The following is a 17,500-nucleotide window of genomic DNA, read 5'->3' on the forward strand; positions in this document are numbered from 1 at the left end:
TTTAGAACGTTCTTTCTTACTAAAGATTTTATATTGATTGTTAACTGTCATTTAGTTTTATAGTTTCGCGGCTGAAAGAATTTTAGTTTAGAAGTAACTTTTGTTCATTCAAAAGTAATTTAACTATATTCCCCAATTACTCACTCTCTCTCTCTCTCTCTCTCTCTCTCCCTCTCTCTCTCCCCTAATATATATATATATATATATATATATTTATATTATATATATATAGATATATATATATATATAGTATATAATATATATAGTATAGTATATATATTATATATTATATATATATAGTATAGTATATGTGTATATATTATAATATATATATATAGTATATAGTATATATATATATAGTATATATATATAGTATATATATAGTATATATATATATATATATAGTATATATATATATAGTATATATATATAGTATATATATATATAGTATTATATATATATAGTATATATATATAGATATATATATATATATATATATAGTTATATATATATATATATATATATATATAGTATATATATATATATATATAGTATATATATATATATAGTATATATATATATATATATATATAGTATATGTATTATATATATATATATATATATATATGTATATGTATATATATATATATATATAGTATAAGTATATGTATATATATATATATATATATATGATATGTATATATATATATATAATATATAGTATATGTATAGTATATATATATATATAGTATATGTATATGTATATATATATATATATAGTATATGTGTGTATATATATATATATATAGTATATGTATACATATATATGTATATGTGTGTATATACATATATATGTATATGTGTATATATATATATATATAGTATATGTATATATATATATATATATATAGTATATGTATATATATAGTATATGTGTATATATATATATTTATATATATAGTATATGTATAATATATATATATATATATTATATATGTTTCGCCAGGTAAATCCTAAAAACAGCTGATTAGCCGTTAGGTTCCGATTTCTTTTAATGGCCTCTCGTGGCATGGTTGGTTTCGACCTGGCCTTTCATTAGAAGGGGCTAGCGTTTGATCCCAAGTATGAGGTAGAAATTTATTTCTATTTGAACACGATGTTGTGTTGATATTTATCCATATGTATATATGTATATGTATGTATTTACGGATATATATATATATATATATTATAGTATAGTATATATATATTTATATATATAGTATGTGTATATATATATGTATATATAATATATATATATGTGTGTGTGTGTAAATATATAAGCAATATATATATATGTATGTATGTATATTTATAAATATAATATATGCAATATATGTATGTATATTATATATATATATATATGTGGTGTGTGTGGTGTAAATATATATATGGGCAATATATATATGTATGTATGTATATTTATAAATATAATATATGCAATATATATATATATATATATGTGTGTGTAAATATATATAGGCAAAATATATATGTATGTATGTATATTTATAAATATAATATATGCAATATATATGTATATATAATATATATATATATATATATATTATTGTGTGTGTGTAAATCCAAAGAAGGTTGTGGAAAATAAACCGTGTATAGATCCCTTCTTATTCTTTCGGCAAATTGACTACCATCATCTTCCTATCCATCATCATCATAAAAAAATAATAATCACATTTATATAAAACAAACGAACAACCTCATCTAAAAGCCTATGAAAATAGAATCCCCCAGCCATTGCCTGCTCTCTTTGGTCCTACTTTGGATAGAGAGGGGGCTTGGGTGCTGATCATATGTATATATGGTCCGTCTCTAGGGCATTGTCCTGCTCGATCGGGCAATGTCACTGTCCCTTGCCTCTGCTATTCGTGAGTGGACTTTAAAATCTCCACCCACCACATTCTCCAACGGTGTGAAAAGTGGAATTGACAAATTCCAGTCTCTTCCAGAGCCCGACGATGGTAAGAAGGAAGTAGGTGACACTCCCCCCCCCCCTCCCACTCTTCCCTCCACTCCCTCTTTTCCTCTCCCCCCTAACACACACAACCTAATATTCTAGCTGTTCCTCGCAGGCGGTCATTAAGGTAAGTGTCCTGGAACATGGTGGTTGTTGAGGGGGTTTCTGGGGGAGGGGGGGTTATTTTGAGTTATGGAAGTGTAAGTTGAGGGGAAGGGGAAGAGATTGAGAGACACCAAGAAGCGAGGATAATGGAGAGACAAGATGAGAAGAATGGAGGAGTAGACAAAGAAGAGAATAATGGAGTTTGGAGGGAGGAATGGGAAGTGGATAAGCGGATGGTGGAATGAAAATGGGAAGAGAATAGGGAAGTGGGAAGAGGTTAGGGAAGATGTGACAGATAAGGGGGAAGGGATATAGGAGGAATTGAAGAACGAAGGCACAAAAGAAAGGGGGAAGAAGTTTTAGAATGGAAAAAATAAAGAGATTATGCTATTTGCCGTATTGGAGCCCCTGGGCTTATAACATCCTGATTTCCAACTAGGGCTGTAGGTTAGCAAGTAATAATAATAATAATGATAGGAAACATTGGAAGTAGGGATTAAGAAAGGAATAACCGGAAGAGGGAAAGGGGGATTACGAAAGGAGAAGGTTCAGAAAAGGAGAAGGGGGAAGTAGGAAAACGGTAGAGAGAAAGAGTTAAGAGATATGAGTATTTGAAAGCATAGGTTATTAACTCTCCCTGTCTCTTCTCTTCTCCTTCCTCTTTAACTCACTTGGGGTAAGGAGCAGAGAGAGAGAGAGAGAGAGAGAGAGAGAGAAGTAGGAAAACGATAGAGAAAGAGTTAAGAGATATGAGTGATTGAAAGCATAGGTTATTAACTCTCCCTGTCTCTCTCCTCTTCTCCTCCCTCTTCAACTCACATGGGGTAAGGAGCAGAGAGAGAGAGAGAGAGAGAGAGAGAGAGAGAGAGAAGTAGGAAAACGGTAGAAAGAAAGAGTTAAGAGATATGAGTAATTGAAAGCATAGGTTATTAACTCTCCCTGTCTCTTCTCCTCTTCTCCTCCCTCTTCAACTCACATGGGGTAAGGAGCAGAGAGAGAGAGAGAGAGAGAGAGAGAGAGAGAGAGAGAGAAGTAGGAAAACGGTAGAAAGAAAGAGTTAGAGATATGAGTAATTGAAAGCATAGGTTATTAACTCTCCCTGTCTCTTCTCCTCTTCTCCTCCCCCTTCAACTCACATGGGGTAAGGAGCAGAGAGAGAGAGAGAGAGAGAGAGAAGTAGGAAAACGGTAGAGAGAAAGAGTTAAGAGATATGAGTGATTGAAAGCATGGGTTATTAACAACCTGTCTCTTCTCCTCTTCTCCTCCCTCTTTAACTCGCATTGGGTAAGGAGCAGAGAGAGAGAGAGAGAGAGAGAGAGAGAGAGAGAAGTAGGAAAACTATAGAGAGAAAGAGTTAAGAGATATGAGTAATGAAAGCATAGGTTATCAACTCTACCTGTCTCTTCTCCTCTTCTACTTTCTCTTTACTCACATGGGGTAAGGAGCAGAGAGAGAGAGAGAGAGAGAGAGGGGAGTGTTGGTGAGAGACATATGTTATAGACACTTTGGGAAGGAATGAGAGTGATAGGGTGATTAGCATGAGAAAGTGTCCTTCATACACGTGTCCTCCGTTCTTCGGTTTGCTCTTCCTACTTCTTTTAGCATTTTCTCTCTCACCTCTTCGGTTTTTCTATCTCCCTCTTCATCTTGGCCGTTTTCGAAAGGGATTTGCTGCCTTGGCAATTTTTTTTTTTTCAGATTTTATCAAGAAGGTAAAAATATTTCTTAATTTTTCTGTTTTGGTCTTTTGTTTGAGCATAATTTTGGTTTGTTTGTTTTTTCAGAACTTAGGAATTTGTAAATATAGAATATGTACATAAAATTTGTATCCATTTAAAATAATTTCTTTAAAGCTATTTTGAAAATTATTTACAAACTAAAACAGTTTTTTTTTTTAATCTTTAATCATCAATGTTTTTATTTTTTTTAAACATTATTTGAATAGACATTCCAGGCTTGTAGAAAATAATTTTTACTCTATGATGCTATATTAACAGTTAGTATATTTTGTCTTTAAATTTTTGGGCTTTTTAACAAATCTATATTTTAGAATAAGATTTTATGGACAGTGACAGAATCTAGTTTTCTCCTTTTTTATATATTTTAGAAAAATATCGTAAATGTTGACAGATCGGGAACATCTTTTAAAAATGTTTTGCTGAAGTGAATGCATTTTCTTTTGTCTGTTACAATTAAATATTGTAAAATATTTCTAGAAACAAATATCTAGATCTTTAATCTCTGTAATTTTACATTGAATTTCTAAAATTAAAATCAGACTTTTCTAAATTTTGATTTCCAATAGGTTTCTTTTGTAGTTTCACACTTTTTCTTTTTCCTTTCAGTTTAGTCTTCTACAAAGGAATTTTGTAAATGTAATTGGTTCTGCGATAATTTTTTTTTTTTGTAAAAATAATTGCGTTTTTTTTTTTTTTTTTCTGTAGTGTTTAGTGCCGTCAGTGCACCCCATACAGTTCACTGTAGGCATTACTGAAAGTCCTTTGCACCCTCTTTTTTACCCTCTTCCTTTACCTAAGTTCTTGCTAACAAACCTCCATCCTACTTTCAAACCTCTTTTAGCTTCACTTTTATTGGTAGTAGGTTCGCCAGGGCACCAGCCACCTGTTGAGATACACTGCTAGAGAGTTATGGGGTCCTTTGACTGGTTAGCCTGTAAAACATTGTATCACTTTCCTCTGGTTACGGTTCACTTTCCATGTGCCTACACATACAGAAAATAGTCTGGACTATTCTTTACAGATATTCCTCTGTCCTCATACACCTGACAACACTGACATTACCAAACAATTCTTCTTCACCCAAGGGGTTAACTACTGCACTGTAATTGTTCACAGGCTACTTTCCTCTTGGTAAGGGTAGAAGAGACTCTTTAGCTATGGTAAGCTGCTCTTCTAGGAGAAGGACACTCTAAAATCAACAATTGTTCTCTAGTCTTGGGTAGAGCCATAGCCTCTGTACCATGGTCCTGTCCACTGTCTTGGGTTAGATTTCTCTTACTTGAGGGTACACTTGGGCACACGATTCTATCTTATTTCTCTTCATTTTTGTTTGTTAAAGTTTTTATAATAAAGTTTATATAGGAAATATTTATTTGATGTTAGTGTTCTAAAGATATTTTATTTTTCCTTGTATCCTTTCCTCACTGGGGCTATTTGCTCTGTTGGGATCTCTGGGCTTTTAGCATCCCGTTTTTCCAACTAGGGTGGTAGCTTGCCAAGTAATAATAATAATAATAATAATAATAATAATAATACTTCATGGTGCAATTCTTATTATTTCACCCAGGTGTACCTATATGTTGAATGGCCTCCCTGGTCTTAGCCGGCGGACCATATGTCCCAAATTCTATAAAATGATAAAACCTATGTAATATTTTATTTTATCAAAAAAAATTTATAATCAAACTGTTAAACTGATTAGTTTTTACGGTTATCTTTTTTAATTGAGGCTTCCAAGACTGTTTTATACTCTTTGATTAAAAGAAGAGAATTCATGAGTAAATATTAAAAGAAAAAACTATTGCAGAAAATATCATAGAGAGGGTTCACCTTTGACAGAATAGCCAGAGAATACTTCACCCCAAATGAAACTGATAACTGACTTAGTTTTACGGTTATCTTTTTTAATTGAGGCTTCCAAAACTATTTTATACTCTTTGATTAAAAGAAGAGAATTCTTGAGTAAATACTAAAAGAAAAACTATAGAAGAAAATATCATAGAGAGGGTTCACCTTTGACAAAATAGCCAGAGAATACTTCACGCCAAGAAGAATACCTCCACGAGGGCTACTTCAGATGCAATGAATATCGGAATCTTGTAAGTCAGCTTCGACGATCTTCCCGGATGCGACGAAAATTTATACATATAATCATCCATTGCAATTCATTATTGATATTATCGTTTGTTCAGGGAGGAATTATTATCATGCGTTGTGCTTCCAATTTAATGTTATGCATGCTTTTGGCATTGCATTTCGTAATTTACGTTATTTGCTGTTTTAGGAATTGGTATCGTTCCCTTTGTCGTCTCGTGTTTATCTAGCTGTCTTGTCTATCCATCCATTTGTGTTTCATCACGTTTATTTGTTCATTGCAATTCTTCTTACGCGGATGAAGGAAATTTCGGCCGATTTTCGGGCCGAAAATTTTTTCGAAAATTTCGGCCGATTTTCGGGCCGAATTTTTTTTCGAAAAGTTCGGTCGATTTTCGGACCAAAAATTTTTTCGAAAATTGTTATGGTCAGACTTCATAAATAGGTAGTGTGTTATATAGGTCATCCCTCCATCTGTCTGTCTTTCTGTCCTTTTGTCCATCAGACTTCATACAAAGGTAGTCTGTTATATAGGTCATCCCTCCATCTGTCTGTCTTTCTGTCCTTTTGTCCATCAGACTTCATACAAAGGTAGTATGTTATATAGGCCATCCCTCCATCTGTCTGTCTTTCTGTCCTTTTGTCCATCAGACTTCATACAAAGATAGTCTGTTATGTAGACTATCCATCTGTCTGTTTGTCTCTCTGTCCGTTGGTCCATCAGACTTCATACAAAGGTAGTCAATTATATAAATCATCCATCTGTCTGTCTGTCTGTCTTTCCGTTGGTCCATCAGACTTCATACAAAGGTTATCTGTTACAAAGATCATCACTCTGTCTGTGTGTCTGTCTTTCTGTTGGTCCATCAGACTTCATACAAAAGTAATCTGTTATATAATTCCTCCATCTGTCGGTCTGTCTGTCTGTCTCACCGTTGGTCCATCAGGCTTCATACAATTGTAGTCTTATATAAATCCCTTATCTGTCTGTCTGTATTTCTGTCAGTTGGTCCATTAGACTTCATACAAAGGTAGGATGTTATATAGACCATCTATCTTTCTATATGACTGTAATCCCTTTTAGTTTGCTCGGGGCATGGGCCTGCAACCTCATCCCAAAAAACCCTAAACTGTTAAAAATGTTCCGGAAATGTTACTGAAATACGGCTGAGAACAGTATATTATTACGGACCTTTTTCTTTTAAAATTACAATTTATTTTATTTTATGTTTTTTTTTTTTTTTTTTTTTTTTTTTTTTTTTAATGAAATCAAAGTTTAACATCTTCTGGGAAATATCACTCGATCCCAGCTGTGATTAGTCACTGTATTTTGAAGCCTTATAGATCCGTCAATCACAACCTGCTGGGTGTCTCTGGCTGACCCAGTTCTGTACTGAAACCTCCCAAATTAAAATGCTGTGTCGCTTTATACGTTTCCCTTTGCGTCCCTTTGTGTTATTTTTATCTTTCAAATGCCATGGGTCCTCTGGATAATTATCTCGCGGGAAATGAAATCGATCCATAAAAAGAGAAATGGTTTGGTGGTTTTGGTAAACAAGTTACGTTGGTTACCTGACTTTTTTGTGTCATCTAAAGTATTTACGTTTGTTGTTTGAACTGTGCGTGTGGGTGTTTTATTTTACCCTTTTGAGGTCATCTTATTGTTTTAGGCTTAAAGAGCTATCATTGATTTTCCACATTGTTCAAATGCATTTTAATTGTATTTGGGTTTATCATTACTTGGATGGGTGTCCACCTAAAACTACAAGATGCTGTTGGCGCATTTGCTCTCTCTCTCTCTCTCTCTCTCTCTCTCTCTCTATTCTATAAATTTTTTTGGTTCATCCTCTCTCATTTTAAGTCATCTTTTTATTCCATCCCACTCTCTCTCTCTCTCTCTCTCTCTCTCTCTCTCTCTGCTAGTTTTTTTAAAGAAAATAATTCTCTCTCTCTCTCTCTCTCTCTCTCTCTCTCTCTCTCTTTTATATTATAATTTTTTTCTGCCTCATCCTCTCATTTGAATTCATTATCTTGTTAGTCCACCCCATCCTCTCTCTCTCTCTCTCTCCTCTCTCTCTCTCTCTCTCTCTTTGCTTAGTCATATTAGGGCAACCTCTGAACTTGGGTCATTTAAGGCAATTGCCTATATTTCATACAGTAGATATACTCCAATTGCCTGCCTTGCCTAACTTTCGTGTTTATTATTCCTGATTTGTTTTTGTTTGTGTTTTTGTTTATTCGTGTTACTGATGTAGATTTTAATGTTGATATGCTTGTTGATATTGTCTTAATTATGTTGATTTTTATCATCAAGGTGTTTGCAGTGTGTATTCATACATAGATATATGTATGTATATATGATGTGTTTACATATATGTGTGTGTATATAAAGTGTTTACATATATGTGTATGTATATAAAGTGCTTAGATATATGTGTGTATATATATAAAGTGTTTACATATATGTGTACATTTGTGTAAGCATTTAAGTAATTTAATATGTTTTATATTTAAAATTGTCAGTGTGTATATATATATATATATATATATATAATCATCAACCGTAACTCGCCCAATGCAGGGACAAAGGCCTCAGATGTCCTTCCACTCACGTCTGGTTATGGTCTATACCCGCAAATTTTCTTAGCTTGTCAATTCATCGTTCTCCTTTCCTTCCCCTGCTTCTCTTGCAATCTCTAGGGACCCATTCTGTTATTCTTAATGCCATTCCATTGTCTCCCATTCTCTTTACATGTCCTATCCATGTCCACTTGCATTTACTTTAGTATAATCTCGTATCCATGTTATTTTTCTGTTTTTTACTTTTATATAGTGTTCCTTCTTTTTATATTATATTTGCTTTCTCAATTTTCCACAGTTACTGTCTCTTAGTATTATATATATACATACATAGTGTTCCTTCTTCTTACAATTTATATTTGTTCTCTCAATTTTCCACAGTTACTGTCTCTTAGTATTATATATATACATACATAGTGTTCCATCTTCTTACAATTTATATTTGTTTTTTCAATTTTCCACAGTTACTGTCTCTTAGTATTATATATATACATACATAGTATTACATCTTCTTACAATTATATTTGTTTTCTCAATTTTCCACAGTTACTGTCTCTTAGTATTATATATATACATACATAGTATTACATCTTCTTACAATTATATTTGTTCTCTCAATTTTCCACAGTTACTGAAATCATCCGAAGAGGTGACCTTGACCGTAGCTACGACCAGCCAGCTTCCGACTTCCGTAGTAGTGGCTCAGACCTACAGTTGGGTGACCCCTGACGGTAGCCCACCAGTCTCCCACCCGAATATAACCCGAGGCTACATCATCATCAAGTTCAGAGAGTGAGTACACTATTGTATTTTGTGGTCTATTTCACTATGAGATGTCATTGTCATCATCATAAGTCTTTTTTATAGTTTATATGTGAATATCTGTTTTGATGTTGTTACTGTTTTAGAATTTAATTGTTCATTATATCTCAAATCGTTTATTTATTTCCTTATTTCCTGTCCTCACTGGGGTATTTTTCTCTGGAGACCTTGGGTTTATAGAATCTTGGTTTTCAAACTAGGGTTGTAGCTTAGCTAATAATAATAATAATAATAATAATAATAATAATAATAGTTTAACTAACAGAAAACCTGATTAAATGCCAGTTGTCATGTATTGACCACAAGCTCAAACTTTGTTTTGTGACATATAGGCCTATTTTCAATAAGGATGTTGTTCCCTTTGTTTTATGGAGGTCATAAGAATTTGGTGTGAAGTAGGTCCTAACTTTAATTCACCCTAAGCCCAAGAACATGCATGATTTTTTGTTTCCTAAGGAATTCATAGGCCTAGGGATGATTGAAGCGTAAACTATCCCCCACTCTATCATCTGTTTTTATTCTATGGACTCTTGGTATATAATGGGATAGATAGGTCTACGGTAGTCTAAGAGTGGTCCTTGGGCTAAACGCAAGAAAAGCACGTATTGTATATATGGTTATTAGAAAGATCTATAAAGGAATTTTTTTTGATAATTCTAAGGTTAATATTATTATTATTAAATTATTGATAAATGTATTAATAAATGTATTTAGATTTATTAAAATTATTATTATTATTATTATAATATTATAAATAGTCAGTCATGAAGTATGTAACTAGGCCTATAATGAATTGCGTTAGCCAAAGATACTATTTTGTATATCTTTTATTAGTAAATGTATTTAAATTTATTAAAATTAAAATTATTTGTATTATTATTATTATTATTATTATTATAATAAATAGTCAGTCATGAAGTATGTAACTAGCCTATAATGAATTGCGTAACCAAAGATCCTATTTTCTATATCTTTTATTAATAAATGTATTTAGATTTATTAAAATTATTTATTATTATTATTATTATTATTATTATTATTATAAATAGTCATGAAGTATGTAACTGGGCGGCCTATAATGAATTGCGTAGCCAAAGATCCTATTTTCTATATCTTTTATTAATAAATATATTTAGATTTATTAAAATCATTATTATTATTATTATTATTATTATTATAATAGTCAGTCATGAAGTATGTAACTAGGCCTATAATAAATTGCATAACAAAAGATCCCATTTTTCTATATCTTTTATTAATAAATGTATTTAAATTTATTAAAATTATTATTATTATTATAATAAATAGTCAGTCTTGAAGTATGTTACTAGGCCTATATGAATTGCGTAACCAAAGATCCTATATTCTATATCTTTTATTTTATACAATCTTAGTGGAACGACGTAAGTGTAATGGACTTTAAAAGGAGTGTGATCTTAGGTAGGCCTAAAAGCACCGGTTCTAACTTTTAGGCGTAGTATAGGCCTATTTCCTTACGGGGACAAAGTTACGTGTCTTTCTTCTTTTGACTAATTTGCATAGATTATTTCTGGCATATTTAGGTTGGAATTATTTTAGTGAGAGGACGAGTAACCATATATGTGTTTGTAGGGTTTTTCATAGTGCCCATATGTTGTTGTTATTATTATTATTATTATTGTTATTATTGTTATTATTATTATTATTATTGTGTTGTTGTTGTTGTTGTTTTTTTGTTATTCATTATTATTATTATTATTATTATTATTATTAATATTATTATCATTATTATTATTGTAATTACTTTTATTATTATTATTATTATTATTATTATTATTATTATTATTACCTAAGTTCCTACCCTAATCGGTAGAGCAAGGATGCTATAACGCAAGGAAGGCTCCAAGAGGGAAAAATATGCCCAGTGAGGAAAGGAAATAAGGAAATAATTAAACTACAAGATAAGTAATGGACAATCAAAATAACGTAGTTTAAGAAAAGTAACATTAAAAAGATATTTTAAAAAAATATTTTATTAAACGAAGCCATTTATGTGTGGTTTAAGATTAATTAATTTTGTAAGATGAATTCGTGTTGATACTGAATGTTGTTATTTTTTTTATTTATTTTTTTTTGCACGTAAGATGTAAATTATACTTGATAAGAAATAATGTTTTAATGAATAACGCAGTTTTTATACTGTAAAGTGTCCTCCAAGAGTTCTGGATTCATGCAACCTCATTCCTTGTGGCAATAGATTTAATGTATATGGTTTTTTTAAGGTGGGAGCAATATTAGCCCCCCCCCCAAAAAAAAATGTGAAGAGAATAGTTTAATTCCGAGTCTATTTCGTAACCAACGTGAGATTATTGGTTGGAGTAATCAAAGACCCTTCGCTGGCAATACCAGACCCAACATGGTTGCCAATTACTGCTTGTTTTTTTGGTGGTGCGGTATGTGAGGGGTGATGGGGGGGGGGGGGCGGATTGCCGGGCGTGGTAACGATGTCGTAGGATTTCGAAGGATTAGGAGGTAACCTCCTACGGGGAAAATTACGCCAAAATTACATCCTTTCGTGAGGATGCTGTTGGGATGAGGAATAAAAGTCTTTTGGATATTTTTACTGTTATGCTTTGGTGTTATTGTTATTACTTTCATTAATTATAGGGGGAAAAAAGAAGGAAAACGAACAGAAATACGATAGAAATGCGCGCTTTGGTACAAACAGAAGTAAGAAAAACAGATTAAGAAAATAAACAAACATTTAAATGGAATAGGTTTTAGAACGAGTAGTCCTGGTAGCTGGGAAGAGAGAGAGTGCGCCTGGCTATGGCGCAATTTGTGTGAGGGCTAGATGTTCTAATGGTGTCTTGCAGCAGCGTGGGAGGCACTTAACCCCAATGCTGTTCAGCTGCACAACTAGTTTATCTTGGCTTCAGAAGTTGAGTAAAAATGGGAAATTCATTCATGAATTTGTTTACCAGACAACAATATAATTTTTTGATATTACTTCATTGGTTCAAATACCCTATATTAGCCTCGTGGACCTGGTAGGTAATCAACTGGGGTTGGTTGGTAGTTCCATAAGCTTTTCCACATGCCTCCTTTCAATGTTTAAAGGGCCACTCATGAATGACAGTGGCAAGGAACAGTGACAGTGTCTGAGCTAGCAGGACAATTCCCTAGAGACTGAATATATGCACATGATCAGCGCCCGGAGACCAAGGCAATGGCTGCTGATGACTCTCAGCATATAGACCTATAGGCTCCCCTCCCCTCATCCGTACCTCACAAGGATGGTGAGGTTGTAGACTTAACAAGTAGCAATCAAACTTGAGCGGAACTCGAACCCCAGTCCCGGCTGATCTCTAGGCAGTGTATCTAGCAGTGGAGGTGACAAAGGAAATAGGCCTCAATCCTCCTCTCGCCCTGGGATTGATCTAGGATGTCTCCATGGTGGCAACAGGAATGTCAGGACTCCCTTTGGACTTTCCCCTCCCCCGCCATGGACACCATAAGGGGGAAACGGGGTATTAAAGAATATGGTTATATAAATAGATACTGTATATTCAGTTTCCCTTGCTGAGTGGGGATACATTGCCTTGGTGAAACTTGAGTTTGTGTATCGCCAGTATCACTAAGCGTGTACTAGTCAGTGCTACCCAAGCTAAGTTGGTTTGCTTTGAGCAAGCAGGCGATATAGTCTCCCCACCTCACCTCTCCACAGTTGGCCAGCGTGATAATGAAAAGAGGCCAAACCCGCCAGACATGAATATGGAAATGTTTTGAGTCTTTGACCTGCAATAGGCTAGAAACGGCTACATTGTTGTTGTTGGAGTATATGTAGTTTATCGATAGCATTTTCGGAGTGGGGAGACCTTACCGTGGGGAAACTTGAGTTTGTGTTCGCCATGACGCCAATATCAGCTAAGTTGTACTAGCCAGTGCTACCTATACTAGATTGGTTTGCTGTGAGCAAACTAAAGTGTCCACATAACCAATCCTGCATGAAACTGGCCAAACCCCAGACATGAATAAGACATGTCTTAGGCCATTGTCCTGCAGTGGCCTAGAAACTGCTGCATTTGTTGTTGTAGGTTTATTATTTTCTGAGTGGGGATACCTTATCGTGGTGAAACTTGGGCTAGTGTATCGCCAATATCAGCAAAGCTACCCATACTAGGTTGGTTTGTTGTGAGCAAACTAAAGTGTCCACATAACCACATAACCCAACCCGGAATGAAACTGGCCAAACCCCAGACATGAATAAGGACATGTCTTAGTCCTTTGTCCTGCAGTGGACTAGAAAACCTGCTGCATATTTTGTTGTAGGTTTATTATTTTCTGAGTGGGGATACCTTACCGTGGTGAAACTTTGGCTAGTGTATCGCCAATATCAGCAAAGCTATACTGGTCCATGCTACCCATACTAGGTTAGTTTGCTGTAAGCAAACTAAAGTGTCCACATACTAAGTTGTATGAAAATGGCCAACCCCAGACATGAATAATGACATGTCTTAGGCTCATGACCTGAAGTGGACTAGAATCTGCTGCTTGTTGGTGTATTATTTTCTGAGTGGGATACCTTACTGTGGTGAAACTTGGGGTAGTATATCGCCAATATCAGCAAAGCTGTACTAGTCCGTACTACCCATACTATGTTGGTTTGCTGTGAGCAAACTAAAGTGTCCCATAACCAACCGGGAACGAAACTGGCCAAACCCCAGACATGAATAAGGACATGTCTCAGTCCTTTGTCCTGCAGTGGACTAGAAACTGCTGCATTTTTTGTTGTAGGTTTATTATTTTCTGAGTGGGGATTCCTTACCGTGGTGAAGCTTGGCCAATGTATCGCCAATATCAGCAAAGCTTTACTAGTCAGTGCTACCCATACTAGGTTGGTTTGCTGTGAGCAGACTAAAGTGTCCACATAACCAATCCTGAATGAAAATGGCCAAACCCCAGACATGAATAAGGACATATCTTAGGCTATTGTCCTGTAGTGGACTAGAAACTGCTGTATTTTTTTGTTGAAGGTTTATTATTTTCTGAGTGGGGATACCTTACTGTGGTGAAACTTGGGCTAGTGTATCACCAATATCAGCAAAGCTGTACTAGTCCGTGCTACCCATACTCGGTTGGTTTGCTGTGAGTAAACTTAAGTGTCCCATAACCAATCCTGAATGAAAATAGCCAAACCCCAGACATGAATAAGGACATGTCTCAGTCCTTTGTCCTGCAGTGGACTAGAAACTGCTACATTTGTTGTTGTTGTTGTACATGCAGATTATCGATATCATCTTCCTGCTTTGAGCTCAGGATGAAGCATCCTCTGTAACGGCTCATCTGCTTTACTGTGTTCTATGAAAATCAATGACGCATTAAGTTTCGGTCTCTTCCTTGTCCCCCCTGCGGCCGCTTTCAGACAAGCTCGACACTTCCTGCTTGTACGAGAACTCTCTCGCTATCATGTTCGGTTTTGAGATCGCTTCGGCGGTTGGGAAAGGTTATTTAAGTTTAATCTGAAACTTACTGTTATTAATTATTGTTGTTGACATCATTACCGTTAGCAAAAGTATTTTAATTATAATTGTGGTTATTACTAGTAGCCTACTGTTGACCTTTATCGTTTTAATTTTGTGGTATTAAACATAGCATTAACTGTAATATAATTGTTGTGATGATGAACTCGGTCATATCATATACTAGATTAAAAAAAAAAAACATATGTAATCATGCTCTAACGAGCCACCAACAGACGGCTTTGATTAAGACTCAAATATGTCATCAGTCAAACGTTGATTTGATAACAAGTCTCTCTTAGTGACTCATCTGCCATCTATTGCCAGGCGGTGTAACTACTCCACGTCATTAGATCTTTTTTTGTCTAAGCCTTTACCAATCTCTGTTTGGGATCGCTGTTTTGTATAAGCCTTCTCCTTTCCCTTTTATCCGTCATTTTTCCTTGTTTCCTTTCCTTACTGTGCTATTTGCTCTGTTGGGGCCCCTGGGCTTATAGCATCCTGCTTTTCCAACTAGGGATGTAGCTTAATAATAATAATAATAATAATAATAATAATAATAATAATAATAATAATAATGATGATGATGATGAGTGAGACCCCAGAAACATAAAATCCCTGACCTATTGCCTGGTCTTCCCGTATCCTACCGTGGGTGCAGTGACCTATCCCGTACCCCTATCACTCACGAGCGTCCATTAAGCTTTTAAACTGAGGAAATTAGAAATTTTACATAGTGTTGGTCCATTGAATAATTTTCTGTCTTTGTTACCAGAATCTATTAATCGCTGTAGGTGTCTGATAGTTGATCAAGCTGGAAAAAGGCATTGAACCAGAAAACTTATCCCCAAATTTATCCCAAAATATTTTTGGGAAGTGGAAAGATAGCATTTTCTGGAGCCGCCTCCATTTAAGACTGAAGACGCAATATGAATGTTTTTTATCATCATTATCATTATCGTTATCATTATTATTATTATTATTATTATTATTATTATTATTATTATTATTATTATTCACTACACCAACAGACCTATCCCAAATATCTTTTTGAAAACTGTAAGATAGAATATTTGGGATCCTCCCCCCTATTAAGTTTGATGACCGCGGAGGTAGCAGCAGTAGGGGACTCAGCATTATGAAGCTTCATCTGTGGTGGAAATGTGGGAGGTTGGGCTGTGGCACCCTAGCAGTACCAGCTGAACTCGGCTGAGTCCCTGGTTAGGCTGAAGGAACATAGAGAGTAGAGGTCCCCTTTTTTGTTTGTTTCTTGTTGATGTCGGCTACCCCCCAAAATTGGGGGAAGTGCCTTTGGTATATGTATGTATGTATGTATTATTATTATTATTATTGTTGTTGTTGTTGTTGTTGTTTTTGTTGTTGTTATCATCATGAGAGTAATTAGGAGAAACCTTTTGCAAAAAACAACACGGGTAAAATAGTGATGTCTTGCCTAAGGGTACGTATATCAGATTCAACAAAGCCGACAAACTAATTTGTATACAAATTAATTCGAAATTAGCAATTTCCCTTTCTCATCTTACGTACACGTTTCATGGAATCATACTCATTTCCTCGAGGTGTTGTTAGAAACTATTTACTTTCACAAAACGATTTTTTGTATGAGTTTTTACCGCCGCCAACGAATTTGGAAGGAGGTTATGTTTTACCCCCTGTTTGTATCTGTTTGTTAGGGAACAGCTGTCTAATCGTAAAGTAATGAAACTTGCAGGGAATTTAAACTGTTATGGAAAGAGCTGGAAATGATTAAATTTTGGAAGGTCAAAGGTCAAGGTCACGAGCAAGCAAAACCTCCATATCACTTAATCAGCCATAAGTTTGGACATCGTTGTCACAGACTTGTAACTTGGTTCATATTTGAGTGTATGAAAATCGACGCCAACTAAGACATGTAAAGGTCGAAGGTCAAGGTCTTTACTTACTTTGACGGCTGCTTTTCCGGTCCCATACAGCAGGGGAACCCCCACTCTCTACAAGACCTCCACTGTCATTTTATAATGTTTGTTCAGAGTGTTCAACGTTTCATATCACTTATTGTTCATTTACTGTTGAATCATCATTGTCACACGAATCCTGGAATAAGAAAGTCTTCAGTTTCCTCTTGAAAGCCTTAATGTCTTCACTCATTCGGATGTCTCGTGGGAGCTAATTGTATAGTCTCGGGCAGCATATTTAAAGGCTCTGGAGCCTACAGTAGACTTATATCTATAGTCCATTTCTTTTAGCGATGCATATTTGCACCGACTCGCAGCGGTGCCCTTTTAGCTCGGAAAAGTTTCTGGATCGCTGATTGGTTGGACAAGATAATTCTAACCAATCAGCGTTCAGGAAACTTTTTCCGAGCTAAAAGGGCACAGCCGCGAGTCGGTGCAAATATGCATCGCTAAAAGAAATGGACTATTGGTTCCAATAGTAGGAGAAATAAACTGCTGCGGCGGAGGTCTGCTCTCTACTGAGTGCCCTTCTATGTTATGAAGGAATGCTGTCCAAGGATGTCTGTCAGACATCGTAAAGTAATGAAGCTTGCAGGGATTTTAAACTGTTGCGGAAAGAGCTGGAAAGGATTAGATTTTGGAAGGTCAAAGGTCAAGGTCACGAGTGAGCAAGCCGTCCATATCACT

The 17,500-nt window shown here is 34.8% G+C and overlaps 1 protein-coding gene across 1 annotated transcript in view; it reads left to right on the forward strand.

Annotated features, from left to right (window-relative positions):
• The window catches only part of LOC137656710 (whirlin-like), a 755,303-nt gene that overhangs the window by 568,858 nt on the left and 168,945 nt on the right, over positions 1–17,500 (forward strand). Inside the window, 2 exon segments of the mRNA XM_068390933.1 lie at positions 9,164–9,266; positions 9,269–9,327. Of these exon segments, the coding sequence (XP_068247034.1) occupies positions 9,164–9,266; positions 9,269–9,327 (162 nt within the window).

This window comes from Palaemon carinicauda, chromosome 17, assembly GCF_036898095.1.
Source record: "Palaemon carinicauda isolate YSFRI2023 chromosome 17, ASM3689809v2, whole genome shotgun sequence".
NCBI lineage: Eukaryota > Metazoa > Arthropoda > Malacostraca > Decapoda > Palaemonidae > Palaemon > Palaemon carinicauda.